At 37.8% G+C, this 18520-nt stretch overlaps 1 protein-coding gene across 6 annotated transcripts in view; it reads left to right on the forward strand.

Moving 5' to 3' along the window:
* ITPR2 (inositol 1,4,5-trisphosphate receptor type 2) overlaps nucleotides 1–18520 on the forward strand; it is a 488958-nt gene that overhangs the window by 307155 nt on the left and 163283 nt on the right. For all 6 annotated transcript variants that reach the window (XR_008419706.1, XM_019452273.2, XM_053895795.1 and 3 more), the window contains 3 exons: nucleotides 11432–11540; nucleotides 12064–12251; nucleotides 18233–18416. Coding sequence is in view for 5 of the 6 variants with exons in the window: in XM_019452273.2 (XP_019307818.1) it covers nucleotides 11432–11540; nucleotides 12064–12251; nucleotides 18233–18416 (481 nt within the window). In the remaining variant the exon portion in view is untranslated. The remainder of the gene's footprint in view (nucleotides 1–11431; nucleotides 11541–12063; nucleotides 12252–18232; nucleotides 18417–18520) is intronic.

Genomic DNA, 18520 nt, shown 5'->3' on the forward strand with positions numbered 1-18520 from the left:
TTAATAGGATGTTGAATTTATTCGAAATAATAGGGACATCATTTTTAATTGTAAAGCATAGTAATATAATGAAGAGCCATGAACCCCTCAGCCAAGTAAAGAATGAAAAAATTATCAATACCTTGTATCTACCTATGTACCCTGTCTTCCCTTCCAGAGACAACAGGTAGCTCACATTTTAATACCACACTAGGACTTGCTTTTTCCCCTTTCTCTGAATATTATGTTTCTAAGATTCATCAAGGTGGTTGTATATTGCTGTGAGACTCTGGTTCATTCGTGTTTACATTGTATAATATTCTGCTCTGGGAATACACCACAATTTATTGATCCATTTTCCTGTCAGTAGGTATTTGGGTTGATTTGTTTGTTTGTTTTTGTGTTGTTGTTGTCATTGTATTTGCTATCAATGCTTGTATGAATGCCTGTGATGTGGTACTTATATAAAATGCCAGCTCAATTCTTTTGTTCACTTTTCTACTGGATTATTTTTTTCATTGATTTGTAAGCATTATTCATATATTCATATACAGTAAAACCTCAGTTTGCGAGCAAAATTCATTCTGGAAACATGTTTGTAATCCAAAGCACTCATGTATCAAAACGAATTTCAAGAACCATTGGCTCAGTTGTGATCATGTGACATTCTGCATCATATACTCCTTTTGCAAGACATCGCTCATTTATCAAGTTAAAATTTATTAGACATGTTTGCTCCTCTTGGGGAACACTCACAGAACAAGCTACTCGCAATCCAGGGTTTTACTGCATTCTGAATTTTAGTTCTCTGTTGTTTCAAAAGCCTCTGAATACTGAGTGCAAAATGAATTAGAGGGGCACCAAATGAATATAAGGAGAATAGTTAGGAAGTATACCCTTTCTTAATGAACGATTATTGCATGATAATTTTATAAATGTATTTAATGACCTTATATTTCTCATGTTAAAAATGAATATCAGGAACATGGAACATTGGTTTTCCTACTGACGGTACTTTAAGAAAAGTTGGTCTGAATTGGCTTCTGATGAATTCCACTTTGTGCATGCAGTAGGGATGATTGAAACCTACGCACGTGTAGGTGTTGTTTTTATGAAAAAAACCTACTGATCAAATTGGCTCTGAAGTAATATTCTTCAGAATTAATGCTGTTTTCATTTTCCTTCTCTTAAAAACTTGTGGAAGGTCAGATCTGGATATAGAAATGAGTGGGTAAAGCTATTTCTGTCTTCATGGCACTGGGCATTGTAATGTCCTGTACATGCTGTGAGTTTGACAAGTCTTATTTTCCTGTAAACATTAAAAACTATTATAATAACTGTTTACTTAGCACTTATTATAGATTAAGGACTTAAAGCTTTTCATATATACTTTACATATAGCCCTGCGGTATGGACATTATTATTCACAGATAGGGAAATTGAGTCTCAGGGCAGTTAAATAAAGTTCTTGAGATTGCAAAGCCAGTGGCAGAACCTGGATCCAAACCAATTGCATTGGTCTCCAAGACATCATCTTTTCTACTAAGTATACAGGCTTTTCATTCCCAGAGTTTCATAAACTAAATTTATTCCATGTCAAGCTGTGTATATAAATATTATCTCATTTAATTCTCAAGATCTTCCTTTGAAATTGTGCTATGCAGAGCTCCTCATCATTCCAGCAGCTCCATAAACATTTCTCTCCTACCTGAGGAACTTCTAAATATATTCTGAATTTGTTAAAATTTGGCTTTCTTTTGTCAAAATATTTGCACTGATTATGAGTAATGCGTTAGTTTTCTTCCTCCCTTCTAAAGACAATTTCTTTCATTGTATATGGGAAAAGAGATGAGTCCCCCGCCCTCCCCCCTCCTTACTCTGTGTGTGTTCAGGGGAGTGGGGGAGGATTCTCTACAATGTTGTTCCCTTGACAACTTCAAGGTCATGTCTTCCTCTCACTGCCCTGTGGGCCAACACTCTCTTGGTTATGATCAGTAGTTCACAGCTTGGAGCTCATAGATGGCACTGGGAACATGAGACTTTAGAGAAATAGGCAGGTCTATGCAAGGCTGAAGAGTGCTGGTCTTCTGTGTCTTTCTGTATGTTTCTTACCTCTTGTGACACCAGCTTGCAAAGTGGTACGCATATATCAATCTTTACTAAATAGTTGTGGAAATATAACAGGAATCACAGCAGGTGAGGATTTAATTTTTTTTGTTTTTTTAATGTTTTATTTATTTTTGAGAGAGAGAGAGACAGAATAAGAGTGGAGGAGGTGCAGAGAGAGAGGGAGACACAGAATCCATGAAGCAGCCTCCAGACTTTGAGCTGTCAGCACAGAACCCGACGCAGAGCTTGAACCCATGAACCAGGACCTGAGCCAAAGTCGGATGCTAAACCAACTGAGCCACCCAAGTGCCCCACAGCATGTGAGGATTTAAAACAGCAAGCTAAATAGGAGCCTTCCCATTATTCGAGAGGAAACCTCTCCCATTATACTTCATATTGTTATTCAGATCCGAGTTAGTCCTCTCATTTATTCTCATCTCTTCCCACTCCTGCTTTATCCTCTCATTTTCTCTGGGACCTCCCATAAACTGAGTCTGTTATTGAACTACATACCTCACTGTATTATCCTTCAGGGACATAGTCTTTGCAGAAGCTTTGAAATGACCACTTGAAATTCCATTTTTCCCAACCTTTGGTGTGAGAGCACATGCTTGCATTGGCAGCATATTGATCCCATTTTTCCAGAAACAAATAGCACTCAGTAGGTTTCTACACTATGTACCAAGGGATTATGGGCTTAGTATTAGTGGTTGTGCACACTGCCATTTGAGTGTAATTTTATGAGGTAGTGACTTATGATGTGTGAATCTGGTAGTTGGACTTCAATAGTGAAATGGTAGCTAAAACTTACCTGTTTATTTCTTGTTTATTTACCCTTCTTTCAACGCTTTATGTTCTGCAGATCAGATAAAGACTGCTTACACAGAACACTAACCAATCACAAGCAGAAAAAAAAAATCCATTCTCCAGTACCAAGGGTGAGGGATTGCATATGTTCTCAAACTCTGAATTTAAGCAGACCCTGTATTTAAATTGCTGAGGTGTTTGAGTCCATTGAGTTTGATATCAGTCAGCGTGCTTCTTGGAAATCAAATACCGAGAGGCTTTTATTATACCCCAAGAAAAGAAATAGTTTCCTTTTTTCCTCGCTAGTTATGGGGTGCAGGCTCATCCCCTAACACAGCCTTTTCAGCAACCCTGTTTGCTGAGAGGCTAGGTTTTTTGATCATCCTGGAGTGATGACCGAAGTCATTTTTAGCTTCAGCATCATCATCAAATGTTTACATATGATTTACTGTTTAAATGTTTAAATTTCACAAATGGAATCAAATGGTCTGGTGAGGATTATTTATATTGAAGAACAGTGCCATGTGCCTTAACTCTACATATTTGGAAATTCTTTCAGCATATGCTGCCGAAGTTTTTGCCCCCTTCCCTTTCCTAACAGTTCCTGACATGTGGTAGAAATGCAGGATGTTCTTACAATGAATAAGAAAAAAAAAAAGGAAGGAAGGAAGATAGAAGTATATTGCCACAGTAGTGTATGAATAATTTGTTTTAACATTTTCCAGTCTTTTTTATAAGCCCTTTTCCTAGAATTGTTGAGACATCCATATGTTTTTCAAGATTACAATGATTATGTTGTTATATTGATGAAGAGCATTTTGTGGATGTATATAATAACTACTCCTGTTGAAGTTTGTGTGTTTCATCTTGCGAAAGCTGGGAAGAAGCATCCAGGGTAGGAATGGCCTTCACTGCTTGGAGTCAGGGACTAAGAAATTCAAACCATTAGACAGCTAGATTATAGGAGACTGGCCACATTTTTCCCAAAGGAGTTCCTTGAAGATGTAGTTGAGTATAATGATGGACCTAATGTAATTCCAATTAGGGTACAGCTATTGCAAGAATTTATTTGAAATTAAAAATGTACCTTTTTACCCCTGGGAATTCAAGTGAGGAAAAATATCTAAGCAGACATGCTATCATTAAACAAAAAGGTTAGGGAAATATCAATTAGGCTAAACCAGGTTTAATGTTAAAAAGAGTCTATGTGGAGTCTACAGGTACATACAATAACATCCTTACAGATCTCATCCACACTGACTAGTAGCTAAGCGATAGTCTTTGAGGGAAAACCCTAAATTAAGCATCTCCAGTTTTCAGTTGTCATTACCTTTCGAATTTCCAACGGAGGACTTGTTTTCGAGGATTCCGGTTGTGGTTGTCATGGTTTGATGGTGTCTTCATTATATTTTCCACAGTGGAAAAAATATTACTTCAATGTGTCATTTTTCCAAGGGAAAGGGAACACATGTGGATTCAGTACCTCAAATATCATGTCCTTGAACTTTTCACTCTTAAAGCTATTAACCTATTATGGCAAATAGTGTTGTGCTTTCTGGAAAATCAAAGAAAATCCTTGGTCCTTTCTAAGACTAGTAAACTTTTGTTATTCTTTCTACCCATGAAAAGCAATAATTTCTAAGCTTAATTTTTGATACACTGGAGTTGGTGCAACAGGAAGTGGCCAGGAAAAAAACGGTCCTCCCAGATATTCACAAACTGTCAGCATGATTGCTCTGGCCACAAAAGATGTCTTTTTATGGAGATGTTTTGTTGTAATTTCAGAAGGTGGTTGTTAGTTATCTTGGCTCCATTACATTTAGCACATCTGGGATGTGTTCACATGAAGACATTGGCTAAAAGCTGTGTCTTGTGGCCTGGAATTGACTCTGATATTGAAAAGACTGGAAAGGACATTTCTTGCTAGTTGGCCTCATCCAGCAAGGACACCTTCCATGGGAAGCCCAGTCAGGAATTCATTTTGGAATTGAAGAGTGAGTATAATAGAAGTCAAACTTCTCAATTGTTGTAGAATTCTTTTCAAAATGGCTTAATGTGCTTTTCGTTCTTTCCCGAATTTCTGCCTTGACAGTTATAGCTCCATGGCACCAGAATTTACAACCCTGGCACTGGAATTTCTGCCAGTAATTCTAAAATTAATTTATTGGAGTTAAAGGAATTTGTGGAAATGACTGTCATCTGAATTATCACCACTGTAACCCATCACCGATAGTGCAGGCCACTAAGGATACCCTAAGACAAGTGTGAACACAGGACTTGCCTTGATCCTCAAGTCAGAATTTGGTGTTTGGCAGAAGAAATCAGTTGTGCTCGACTCGTCATGTCGCAATATCGGGAGTTTTCAAAGCTTAAACGAGGATAACTAAGACAAACAATAGAGTCCCATTCATCTGCACCTATTCTTGTTCATTTTTAGTGCCGAAGTTTGTGTCTGTTGAAAACCATGGAGTTGGAGCCACAGTAGAGTTTTTCCACTTTAGTTGGACTTCTAGAAAGGTCCATTTTATATAGTGCAGTGTACACATATTAGCTCACACAGACAGAATTCCAAGGACTGGTTAATAGTGGACGAATTAGGATTTTCAGGTAGTTTATCATTTATTACTTTTGCTCTTTCGTTAGTGGATATAGAAACTTTGTCACTTACATGGGAAGGTTTGGTATGAAGTGAGAAAGTCTGTACAAAAGCACTTTGTAAATTGAACACTGTTGTGTGATCTGGATAATATCAATACTGGCAGCAATAGCACCAGCTCTGCACAACTTACGTCGCACCTCCTATGTGCTGGGAACTATTCTGAGTATCTTATAAGTTTTTACCTATTTAATCATCACAGAAACCCAAGGAGGATAAGCATTATGACTATTCCATTTGACAGTTATGGGACTGAGGGCGAGGGGGATGGAATAACTTGCTTAAGGTCCCCCAGTTGATATGTGGCATGAAGAGAAGTGGAACCCAGGCAGTGTGGCTCCAGAGTTAAGAACAGGGATAGAGGAAGTCCTTTCCTCCTTCCATGGCATTCTGAATATTACATAGTTAGAAAATGGATGCTGTTGACAAGGCTGGAATTGGATAAGAAAGATTTAAAAAAATCAAATTACTCATTTGATTGTGATGTTTATGAATCTGACAAGTATCTGTGATTTTATTTTATCTTCCCAAAGAAAATTTAGGAATAATAGCAAATATGAGGCTTGTCTTAATTTGATATGACACACTTCTACTCTGTAGTTGATTTTGAACAGCTTTATTCTTCTCGCAATATAAAGGGCATTTTTAAAAACAAAGGATAAAATGCAGCTTTCTATTCTCCTTTTTAAAAAAGATACACCATTGTCTTATCTTTTGGTTGGGTTCTTGGAGTAATGTGGTTAAAAGGCTCTCTTACATAGACTAAAAAGAGAGCTAATTCACAAGGACCCAGGAGCTCTGTTTACAGCAGGTTCTCTTCCAGACAGTGACACGGACTTGAGTGATTTTAAGAAAAACAGGCCTGCATTTTCATGTTTTTCAGCTTTATTTATTGTAGGTGGGCCAACTGTATCTTACAGAGTTTGAGTGAGAAGCAGTACATTGGCCTGCAGAGGTGAGAAGCATGGTTACTATAACAAACTGAGCTACCCTTTATAGAAATTTAGTACTTAAGTAAAAATATTCTCATATTTTTCTTCCCAACATACAACTATAGCTCCATAGTTAATGGGTCTCAAAGCTCTCTTAGAACATCTCCTTCTGCTATAACAAGATGCACAGCAAAAGCCCATTTGACTTCAAAGAAATATTTTATTTTGTTTTCCCTTTCCTTTTGGAAAGATCATTTTTTTTTTTTTTTTTGGTCTGATGAAATTAGTTCAACTCGAAAGGCTTTCTCTTAATAGAAAAAAGAGACAGACTCTTTTTTTCTTACGTATTCTCTAGGTTCTCTATTTCTTCCAAGACTGGGCATCACCTTTACTCACTATAATATTATATGAAAAAGTCTTAAAGGAAGAAAACATGAAATAGGGAACAATGGCAAATGTCTGTGTGCTAAAATTTTAATTATCGATAAATAAAAGTCACTCTAAGGATAAAGAACTCCAGACACTCTAAGTGTCTATTAAAATTCTTGGCACTGTGACATTTAGGGCATATTTGTTGTGCATCGACTATGCACAGGACAGCTTTGCGCTGATGATTGTATGGTTAGTAGAGGAGATTTGCATATAAAGCCTCTTCAAAGTCAAGCCTCTTCAAAGTTTTACATGCTTCCACAGGGCCTAATATATGTGCCTATTATGGTACTGACCTTATTGTAAACACTTTGACTGGAAGATTACATATTATTCACTTAGAATAGTGTCTAGGAGTACCTGGGTGACTCAGTAGGTTAAGTGTCCCACTCTTGATTTTGGCTCAGGTGAATCGTGAGGTTGAGCCCTGTGCTGGGCTCTGTGCTGATAATGCAGAGCCAGTTTGGGATTCTCTCTCTCTCCCTCTCTCTCTGCCCCTCCCTTGCTCGTACACTCTCTGTCTCTCTCAAAAATAAATAAACTTAAAAAAAAAAAGAATAGTGTCTAAAACAGAGTAGGTACTTAATGAATATCTGTAGAATGAAGAGGGGGAATAGGTGGTATCCATAAGGTGGAAGAGAAGAACATGACATATGAGAAAGCAGAAAGACTGAGAAAACTGTGGTTGAGAAATCATCATATAGTTCAGTTCAGTTAAAATATTATGTGTGAAGACACTATTGGAAGCTACACCTGAAAAGATAGAATAGGTAGGATTTCACAAATCATTGTCAAGATAAGGGGTTAGTAGATGATCTCTTAGGTTTGGGGCCTTAAATGATCAACATGGTTCTGATGTAAAAATAAATTGAAATTGAAAGGAAAACAGGTTTAAGAAAGGACAATAAGTGATGTTGAACATCTTTTCATGTGTCTGTTGGCCATATGTATGTCTTCTTTGGAAAAATGTCTGTTTAGGTCCTCTGCCCATTTTTTAATCGGGTTGTTTGTTTTTTCTTGGTGTTGAGTTGTAGAAGTTCTTTATATAGTTTGGATATTAACCTTTTATTGGATGTATCATTTACAAATATCTTCTCCCATTCAGTAGGTTACCTTTTTGTTTTGTTGATAGTTTACTTTGCTGCTTAAGAGCCTTTTATTCTGGAGTAGTCCCAATAATTTATTTCATTTTTATTTCTCTTGCGTGAAGTGACATGTCTAGAAAAATGTTTCTGCAGCTAATGTCAAAGGTATTACTGCCTATGTTTTCTTCTAGGAGTGTTATAGTTTCAGATCTCGCATTTAGATCTTTAATCCATTTTGAGTTTATTTTTGTATGTAGTGTAAGAAAGTGGTCCAGTTTCATTCATTTGCATGTAGCTGTCCAGTTTTCCCAGCACCATTTTTGAAGAGACTGTCTTTTTCCCATTTTATCTTACTGCCTCCTTTTTAATAGATTAATTGACCATACAGGCATGGGTTCATTTCTGGGATCTCCTATGTGTCTGTTTTTGTTCTTTAGTACCACACTATTTTGATTACCAAAGCTTTGTGGTATAACTTGATATCTGGAATTGTGATACCTCTCGCTTTGATTTCCTTTCTCAACATTGCTTTGGATATTTGGGGTCTTTTATGGGTCCGTACAAATTTTAGGATTATTTGTTTTAGTTCTGTGAAAAATGTTATTGGTATTTTGATAGGGGTTGCCTTAAATCTGTAGATTGTACTACTCATCAGGGAAATGCAAATTAAAGCCATAAGATACCAGTTTACACCTGTCAGAATGGCTAAAATCAAAATTACAAGAAATAAAAAGTGTTGGCAAGAATGTGGAGAAAAAGGAATCCTTGTGCACTGCTGGTGGGAATGCAAACTGGTATAGCCACTGTGGAAAACAGCATAGAGGTTTCTCAAAAAATGAAAGTAAGTTTTCATATGATCCAGTGATTGAATTAGTGAGTATTTACCCAAAGAAAACAAAAACACTAGTTTGAAAAAATACATGCACCCCTATGTTTATTGCAGCGTTGTTTACAATAGCTAAGAGGGGAGCCTGGGTGGGTCGGTCGGTTAAGAATCCGACTCTTGATTTAGGCTCAGGTTGTGATCTCACAGTGTGTGAGTTCAAGTCCCACATCGGGTTCTGTGCTGATAGGGCAGATCCTGCTTGGGATTCTTTGTCTTCCCCTCTCTGTCCCTTCTCTCTCTCTCTCTCTCTCAAAAATAAAGAATCTTAAAAAAAGACTATGAAAGAAAACAAGGAGTACAATAGCCAAGATATAGAAGCAACCCAAGTGTCCATGGATAGATAGATAAATGAATGGATAAAGAGGTGGGGTGTGTGTGTGTGTGTGTGTGTGTGTATATATATATATATATATATATATATATATATATATATATATATACAATGGAATATTACTAAACCATACAATAGAATGAGATTGTGCCATTTGACCAACATGGATGGGCCTAGAGGGTATAATGATAAGTGAAATAAATCAGTTGGAGAAAGACAAATACCATATGATTTCACTCATATCTGGAATTTAAGAAACAAAACAAATGAACAAGCAAACAAAGGAAAAAAGAGACAAACAGAAAAACAGACTCTTAAAGCAAACTTGTGGTCGCCAGAAGGGAAGTGGGTGGGGGGATGGGTGAAATAGGTAGAGGGAATTAAGAATGTACTCATCTTGATGAGCACGGAGTAATATATAGAATTAGCGAATCACTATATTGTACACGTGAAACTAATATATTTTGTTAATTATACTTCCAAGAAAAAAAAGAATAAAAAAGAGGAGGTCATTCCATTGTGACAAATTGAGTTTGAGGTGCCAGTAGAAACTCCAGATGAAGATAAGGAAATCTAAGTGGAAACAGGATGAAAAGCTTAGGGGAGCCAGGTCGAGCTGGAGGAAAGACATTTGGCAGTCAGACTGCAGAAGTGGTTATGCAACCAGGGATCAGATAAATTTGCTGACAGGGAGAGGGAAGGCGAGGAGAGCAGCAGGACAAGAGAGCTGAGGATGAAACCTCAGAGCATGAGAAGGAGGTCTAACCAGAGCAAGAGAGAGAGAGGAAACGGTGAGGGCCACGTGTCAAAGTGTCACAGCATTGGAAGGTGTGCCTGGGGAGTGACCCTGGGTACCGTGTGTGGAAATGGCCTGGGCGACTCCGTCAAGCATTGAGTTCAGCTCTTTGCTGTACCACCTGTTAGCTGCACGATCTACATCCGGTTACCTGAGCTCTTGGGCCTCAGTGTTCTTACCCACAAGATGGGACTAACACCTCAGTAGTTGCTGTGTTAATTTAGTTTTTAAAAGTATTCTTTAATAATACCTTAAAATCACTTGTCTATTGAAATAATAAGACCAATAAAATGGAAGATCTGGAGTTATCTGTATGTCTTATGTACATCAAGGAACTATATTGCAAAACATTGTATTTTTTGTTGTTGTTGTTTATTTATTTGTTTTGAGAGAGAGAGCACATAAGCCAGGGAGGAGCAGAGAGACAGGGAGAGAGAGAATCCCAAGCAGATGGAGCCCTATGCAGGGACTCGATCTCAGGAACCATGAGATCATGACTTGAGCCAAAATTAAGAGTTGGTCATTTAAACGATTGAGTCACCCAGGTACACCAACAAAATATAGTATTTTATTTTTTTTACTTTAATTTTTTTAAAGAGAAAGAGAGGGAGAGCATGATTTGGAGAGAGGGAGAGAGAGAGAGAAAGAGAGAGAGAGAGAAAATCTTAAGGAGGCTCCACACTCAGTGCAGAGCCCAAAGTGGGGCTCAATGCGGTGCTCAATCCCACAACCCTGGGATACTGACCTGAGCTGAAGAGCATCGAGAATCGGATGCTCAACTGACTGAGCCACCCAGGTGCCCCAAAATATAGTATTTTTAAAATGTCTTGTAATCAGTATAACATTGAAGACTTAGGAACTTCTGAATTACATATTTTATAAAGGAATACACTTGTCTTTTGCCCATCAGTTTCTGAATAAAGCCCTTGGAATTTAAATATATTCACTCTGTCTTATCAAGCTTAATTTTTTGAGCACCTGTTGTATACCCAGCACTTTCCTGGCTCTATTTACCAATCTCCTCTTAAATAGGGCTTTTGGTTTCCAATTCTCAGGGTGTTTATTAAACTGTGTCTTCTTTAGGCATCACTAATATTCTTAACAACACTAGGACCCTCAGCCTTTGAGGCAATCTTAAATTTATAGTGCATAGATTTTCTTAGTACAATCTGTTGTGATTTTCTCAGTACATTTCATGGAAAGTACTCTAGTTTGTTCTTTATTTCTGGGAGAAGCAAAATCATTTTCTTAGGAAGCATTTGCAAATTTTCATCTCGGAAAATATTCTATATAAAATTAATTCTTCCATATCAACACCATTGATAAAATGCATCTTGAGTGGGCATTTTAATGTACTGCTACTTTCCCTTTTCATTAGAAAGAGAAACAATAAGAAACACTTTTCTTATCCCTTTTATTAGGGCAACACATTAAGAAAAATACTCCTGAATCGCTACTTTAAAGGAGACTATGGAGTTGGTATCAATGGACACCTCTCTGGAACCTACAGCAAATCTGCACAAGGGGGAGGTAAGACTGATCATTTGCCCCTCGTTCTAGGATTCTAGTCACATGTCTTTCTGCTGGTGCTATGCTGGTATTTAACTTAAAATAGCATAAATATAAAAAATTCACTCGAAAAGCACTATTACAAACTTTTGACATTTTTTAAACCCAAGCCCCTATTATATTTAATGGGGAAGGGAAAAAATTCCAATGATAAATATTCTTTAAAAAAAATTTTTTTTAAATGTTTATTTAGTTTTGAGAGAGAGAGAGAGAGAATGTGAGCTGGCAAGGGGCAGAGAGAGAAGAGGACACAGAATCTAAAACAGGCTCCAGGCTCTGAGCTGTCATGTCAGCACAGAGCCTGACACAGGGCTTGAACCCACCAACCGTGAGATCATGACCTGAGCCGAAGTTGGACACTTAACCAACTGAGACACCCAGGCGCCCTCAATGATAAATATTTTTAAGGTCTAAGAATTCAAAAATGTTACGTACTAATAATGTCTGTAATTAAGTTTTACTTATTTATTTTTGCTAATCACAGGGAGCTTTTCGGGACAAGATTCAGATAAGATGGGGATATCAATGTCAGATATTCAGTGTCTACTGGATAAAGAAGGTGCATCTGAACTTGTCATTGATGTTATAGTGAACACCAAAAATGACAGAATTTTTTCAGAAGGAATTTTACTTGGCATTGCCTTGCTCGAAGGAGGAAATACACAAACTCAGGTATCTGTTTATCATGATGAGCGTTATGTTGGTTATTTGTATTTCTTATTTACTTGTCATAGAAACCAAGGAAAGTAATGTCTTTTTCTCTTACCTTCTCATGACTATCTTAAAAAAAAACCTAGCAACTTTCATATTTTCCTTATAAATTTATTTAATTTACTGTAGAAACTACAGACCTTCACAAATTATTCAGTGAAGCTGAACATTCCTCAGAAGCATCCTTTCTAACATCATACCAGAAATTCTGATTTGTTGAGGGGAACTTTCAGCAGAGAAAAACAACATTTTGACTCATCTAAGAATTAAATGTAAAAATAGATAGATAGATTCATTCAATGAGCTAATATATATAAACACCTCACACAGTATTTGGCATCAGTCAGGTTTTAGTAACATTGACCACCCCTATCAGCACATCCCCTTCCATTTACTTTTCTAGAAGTTTAGAATAGCACCTTTACTCGATGCCCCAAATCTCCCAGTGCTTATTACCCTGATCCCTCTGAGTAAGTGAATTCTCACTGGTCCAGGGAGAGAAGAACAATTTCATTCATTCATTTATCCTAGGAGAGGAGAGTTGAAAGCTGTTACCACCTGCATGCAGGGATCATCAGCCACGCTTTCTCAAAAAGCACACACTTCACTTTGAAACTCTTACCAGTTGCCCCTGGGCTCCTGCACTCCCAAAGGCAGAGCACACTGGGTGAGCTAGAGGACAGTGCTGGCGAGTGTTCCCAGAGAACACACATCTTCCTCCTTGTCCTGCCACTCACTAAACCTGCTCTTTCCAGGTTTGTCTCGGTTGGAGAAGGAAGCTATGCTTACAGCTAATTGGAAATGGCAGAATCAACCTTTCCTATTCATGGCAAATAGAAACCCTATCTAATTGAAAGCCAGGATATTTTCCTTTATTAATCCACTAGATGCAATGAACAACAGAAGTTTCACTATATCTAATAGCAGGTGGCTTTAGGAATAAAGGCCTCATGAGCAACAGATGTCACGGTGACCAAAAAGCATCTCCCAAACGCCGATCCCTCTTAGTCGAAAAACAAATTTTGAAAAGTCTTGTGGTGGTGAAACTTCAGCACAAACTCCTCTGAGGGACGTTGGGGAAAGTGGGTGGTGGAGGGATTTGTGTGGGTTTTCTTGGAAGTAGTCTTGTCTTCCACAACCAGATATTCACTTGGGACTTTCTAAAGAAATTGTCTAGGCAACTACATAATATGAGATGTAGATTATCCAGACAGTAGTGAAGGAATTCTTTTTTTTTTTTTTTTTTTTTTTTTTTTTTGCATCTCAAGATAGAAGCAATCCTTGCCGATAAAGTATCTTCTAGATTCCTGTTATTGGACCACATAGGGTCATCAGATGAGATCATCTTTCACCCTCCATACATATGTACGTCTATTTATGTCCTCATATTGCTACAGAATAACCCAGCTTCTGTCAGAAGCTTCCTGTTCTACTTTAAGATTCTTGACAAGTTCCCTGAACCCTCAAATACCTTTTAGTCCCTTTTCACATGATGTTTCTGTGGCAGTTGTCACTGATGACTTTTTCTTTGGTTTTGAAACCTTTTCAGCTTAGGTCTTGGGACACCACTCTCTTCTCACCTCCTGCCATTTCTTCTTAGCCTTCTGTGTAAGCTCTTCTTGATTTACTTAACTGTTGAATCCTGATGTCTCCCAAGTTTCTTTGGGCTCTCCTCTGTTTATTTTGCTTGTTCCTTCAGCCTGACCTCATTCATTTCTGCATCTTTAACTTCCATTCGATGCTGATGATTCCCCACTCTGTGCACCAATAGACTCTACCTCCAGCTATCTTCCAGAAATATCTTGTGGGATGTCCCACAGGTACCTTAAACTCAACATGTCCCACACTGAATCCACTCTTATTCTCCATCCACCCACTTCTCCTCTTACTTTGCCTCCCTCAGTGACTGGCAGTCCATCCACACGGATATCTGGCCAGAAGTTGAAAACCCACCTTGACCTCAGCCTACTCATCCTCACTCCCTTCCTGAACGTCTCATTGAAGGCCAATCTCTGTGATTCTGCCCTGTTAACATGTCTCATACCCACACTCTGCTTTCGATCTCTCCATATCCAGCCTTCATTATCCATCCTTCTTATCTTTTCCTGGGCCATGGTGTCTTTCAGGAGGTATCCCTGATCCCAGTTCTGTGCTTCTCCAAATCATTCTACACTTTGCCTCCAAAGCTATCTTTCCAAAAAACATGTTTTTCTTCTGCTTAAAATCAGTCACTTGCCCTATAAAGGTAAACTCCCTAACAAAGTCCATAAGATCTTCATGATTTAATCTCTTTACATTTTCCCATTTTCCTTTCTTATCCCACCTCCTCCCTCCTCTGTCCTGTCTCCTGCACACCAGCTATACTAAGCTCTTCATCGTTCCTCATATGTGTTGTGTTATTTCTCTTACGTTGTTTTCTCCTCCAGGAGGACCCAACTCATGAGCTTCTCTTGGAAGCCTTCTCTGATCCCACGTCCCCCTGGGCAGAATTGTCCAGTGGTTACTATATGCTCCTACTGTATCCTGCAGATGCCTTCAGTGACATTTTTGGCCACTTTATTGTGCCTTTTCATGTGTGCACCAGGCTCTAACTTAAGAGGTTACTTTATAAATTTAATGATTTAAAGACAGAGAATCTAGATTGAAATCCTAGCTTTACCACTTACTAGTTATGTAATGTTGGGCAAGTCATTTACCTTTACTAAACTTTATCTTATTGATCTACAAAATGGAAAGTCCTTAAAAAATTGAGACCCCATGTGGTTCATCTTTGGATCCCTTGTGTCTGACACCATGTCTGGCCCAGTAAATGTTCAGGAGTGATGGCTGTATGAATGAATGGTTTGAATCAAATTCTACCCCCTTCACAAAATCTTCCTTATCTGGCATGGGCCTTGACAACCACTCCTTTATCTGAGCTCCCATAACACTTGTTTCCTTAATATTTATTTGGCACTCTTCCTGTGCTACTTTGTTTTGTTGTTATTTGTATGACATTTTGCCTCTCCAATTAAATTTCATCTTTCTTAAAGTAGATCATGTCCGGTCTCTGACATTTATGTGCTTTATCGCCATTCAGCAAATATTTGTTGATGAAAAAGCATTAAATTATTTTTGTATATGAAAGCCTTTTTTAAAGACGGGTTATGACAATGTCATTTACCAGCCATCCCTTTTTTAGGTTTGTCACTTAACTATATCATGGTGTAACCCAGAGAGCAGCTGTGTGCTTCTGTCTCTAAAAGGTCTCACTGAGGTCAACTTGAATCCTGTTCCTTGACCTTTAGCAGTCTAAAATCCACTCCTCCCCAAGACTCCTGGCAGTCCCCAGAGGGTTTTACATTGTCACGGTGCCCTTAAGCACTAGTGACTTGACACTCCTACGTCTATAGTACTGGGGTAGGAATCTGATTCCCCTCCTTACTTTATACCCTTCTAGCTACATAAGCCAATTTATGTGTCTAATGTACATTATTGAAGATTGGTTGAAGGGGAGGATAGGAGAGGTATTTCTATTTTAATTTCAAACTGAACACCAATAACAATAATGAAGATAATACCTACTAAATACCAGGCACCGTTCTTAGTGCTTTATATGTACTAACTTGGTTAATTCTCACAACAGCTGGTGGGGTAACATATATCATCTCATTTTACCAAAGAAGAATTTGAGGTAGACAGTCTAAGCTCCTTACCAAGCTCACATGGCTAGTTATAGGGAGAGTCAGGACTCAAACCCATGTGGACTGGCTCCAGGATTGGTGCTCTTAACCACTATAAACATCTCCTTTCTGAAATAACCTTCTACTTCCTGACTCCTGGTAAATTTTGCTGGCTGATTCACCCTGCGTCATTATCCTAAGCCCACTTCATCTCTAGTTCCTCACTTCATGTTCCTTCTCTGCCTTCGCTCTTCTACTCTTTCCATCCTTCTTGGGGGGAAAGTCTTTCCTCTCCCATATAGATCTGTTGGTCCATCATCCTTGGTTCCTGAAAAAAGCCTCAAGAGTTTCCCCTTATACTCTCAAGCTTATGGAAACAGTTTCCTAATCAAAAACCATATCTTCTACAAGGGAAATCCTTATGCTGCCTGTTGAGATTATATATGTATATATAAAACATACTTTTTATTTTTGTTAAAGACACACTGTTCAGCTTTGTAGTGCCCTGGTTTTAAAAAGGTGTGGTCTATGTAAATGACCAATTATTTTGAGCTTAAGAGGTTACTTTATAAATTTAATGATTTAAAGACAGAGAATCTAGATTGAAATCCTAGCTTTACCACTTACTAGTTATGTAATGTTGGGCAAGTCATTTACCTTTACTAAACTTTATCTTATTGATCTATAAAATGGAAATAAGATTACTCTCTATCACACAGTTGTATTGAAAGTATCAATGAGATCATGTATTTCAAGGAACTAAATAAATTATAAAACTTCGCTTTAATAGAGCCACAAATTTCCTATAACTTCCTCATTAATATATTGGGAACTCCTTTCACCTTTTAACCTGGTTATATTGAAAATATTAGGATTTAAGCATCAGCTTAATTTGTGGGACTGTAGAGGTCTGTAAATGCTGCATTTATCCTTTGAATTAATGGAACCAGTGTGACTGTTTCCCTGTAGTTGCTATGGTTACTGTGGCTTTTTGTCCTGCTTTCTTGAGGGTTTGCTAGCCTCCTGCTTAGAGCTTCCACCTTTTAGGTATGAAGGCGACTCCTAAGTCTTCATAAATTGCTCTTTACTCATACATTGTTCACATTGAAAATTGCAGGACAGACATCCATTTCAAGACTTGATGTCATTAGTTTTACCTGCAAGTCCCAGGACCTATGGGTCATGGTTCTAAGCATTCTTTTAAGAAAGCCTATGTACAGGAGCCAAACTCACCAGAATTAGTTGTTTCCATTTGCTGGATTATGGTTCATTGTACTTGATTAGGTAGTCATTACTTTTCATGTTTTCTTCACACTATCTCTCATTAAGGTTATATAACTTTCTTTCCATCAGTATAGTTACTAGAATTATTTTCATTTATTTTTTTTACTTTATTTCAAATTCTATTTTACCTGGTACATATCACCTTTCCCATCTCCTACCTCTTCTGGATACTGCCATAAGTCACTAAGCAGACAGTGATTAGATAGATATTCTCAAGGCTTAGTATTTCTACGTCTCACTAAGACATATTTTATCATTGTTTTGGTGTTGAGCTCTTTCTACATCATTATTCACTCTTAAAGCAGAATCCATTTTATGCATCTTATGGCAGGCTTGTCCTAGACCCCATGCAAAGCAGTGTAGCTAATGAAGTACCAAAAAAACTTAGGGCCTATCTATCAGTGGGTTCCTGTGAGTGAGGCTGCCATGGTAACACATTCTAAATTAAATGTACTATAATTTAGATAAAGAGAAAAATAACTCTTTGTAACTCTACGTAAACCCACATTTAGACAGCATGATCATTGGATTAGTGGCTGTTTTCCACTCTAGGTGACACACTTATGAGGGGAGGGATTGTGGTGGCTTTTCCTTTTTGCTCTATGCCTCGTAGTAGCAAGGGCCTGGCACGTAGTAGGCACTCAATAAATATGTGTTGAATCAAGACATGAGTTTACAATATTATAAAAATCAAGGCACTCCTTGCATACAACTTCTTACAATGCACTTATAAATTTTTAAAATAAAATAATCACTAAAGGTGAATTAAATAACAGGAAAATATATTGGATTTTACTGGAAAGTGCTAAGCAAACACAAGTTATTATTAGTATATGTTAAATAGTACAGGAGACTGGCAAAGGCTGCTAATTTATGAAATAATGGGCAGCACATGAAATGTGTGCTTTTATTCATAATGTTTATATTTATTTCAAGCAAGAAAGCACTATTTTTCTCCCCTTGGGTGTTGATATCTTAAAATATGCTTTCTTGCAGTACTCCTTCTACCAGCAATTACATGAACAAAAAAAGTCAGAAAAATTCTTCAAAGTTCTGTATGACCGAATGAAGGCTGCTCAGAAAGAGATAAGATCAACAGTGACCGTTAATACCATAGACTTAGGTAACAAAAAAAGGGATGATGACAATGAATTGATGACATCTGGTCCACGAATGAGAGGTAAAGAGATAGTTGAGTACGTGGGGGAATAGAGAAAAAAGAAGGTCACACCACCTTTAGATCTCACTTACCTTCATCTCAATATCCCATCTGTGGTTCTGTGT

The sequence above is a fragment of the Panthera pardus genome, unplaced genomic scaffold (genome assembly GCF_024362965.1).
Source record: "Panthera pardus isolate Hobbes unplaced genomic scaffold, ASM2436296v1 HiC_scaffold_6, whole genome shotgun sequence".
Taxonomy (NCBI): Eukaryota; Metazoa; Chordata; class Mammalia; order Carnivora; family Felidae; genus Panthera; species Panthera pardus.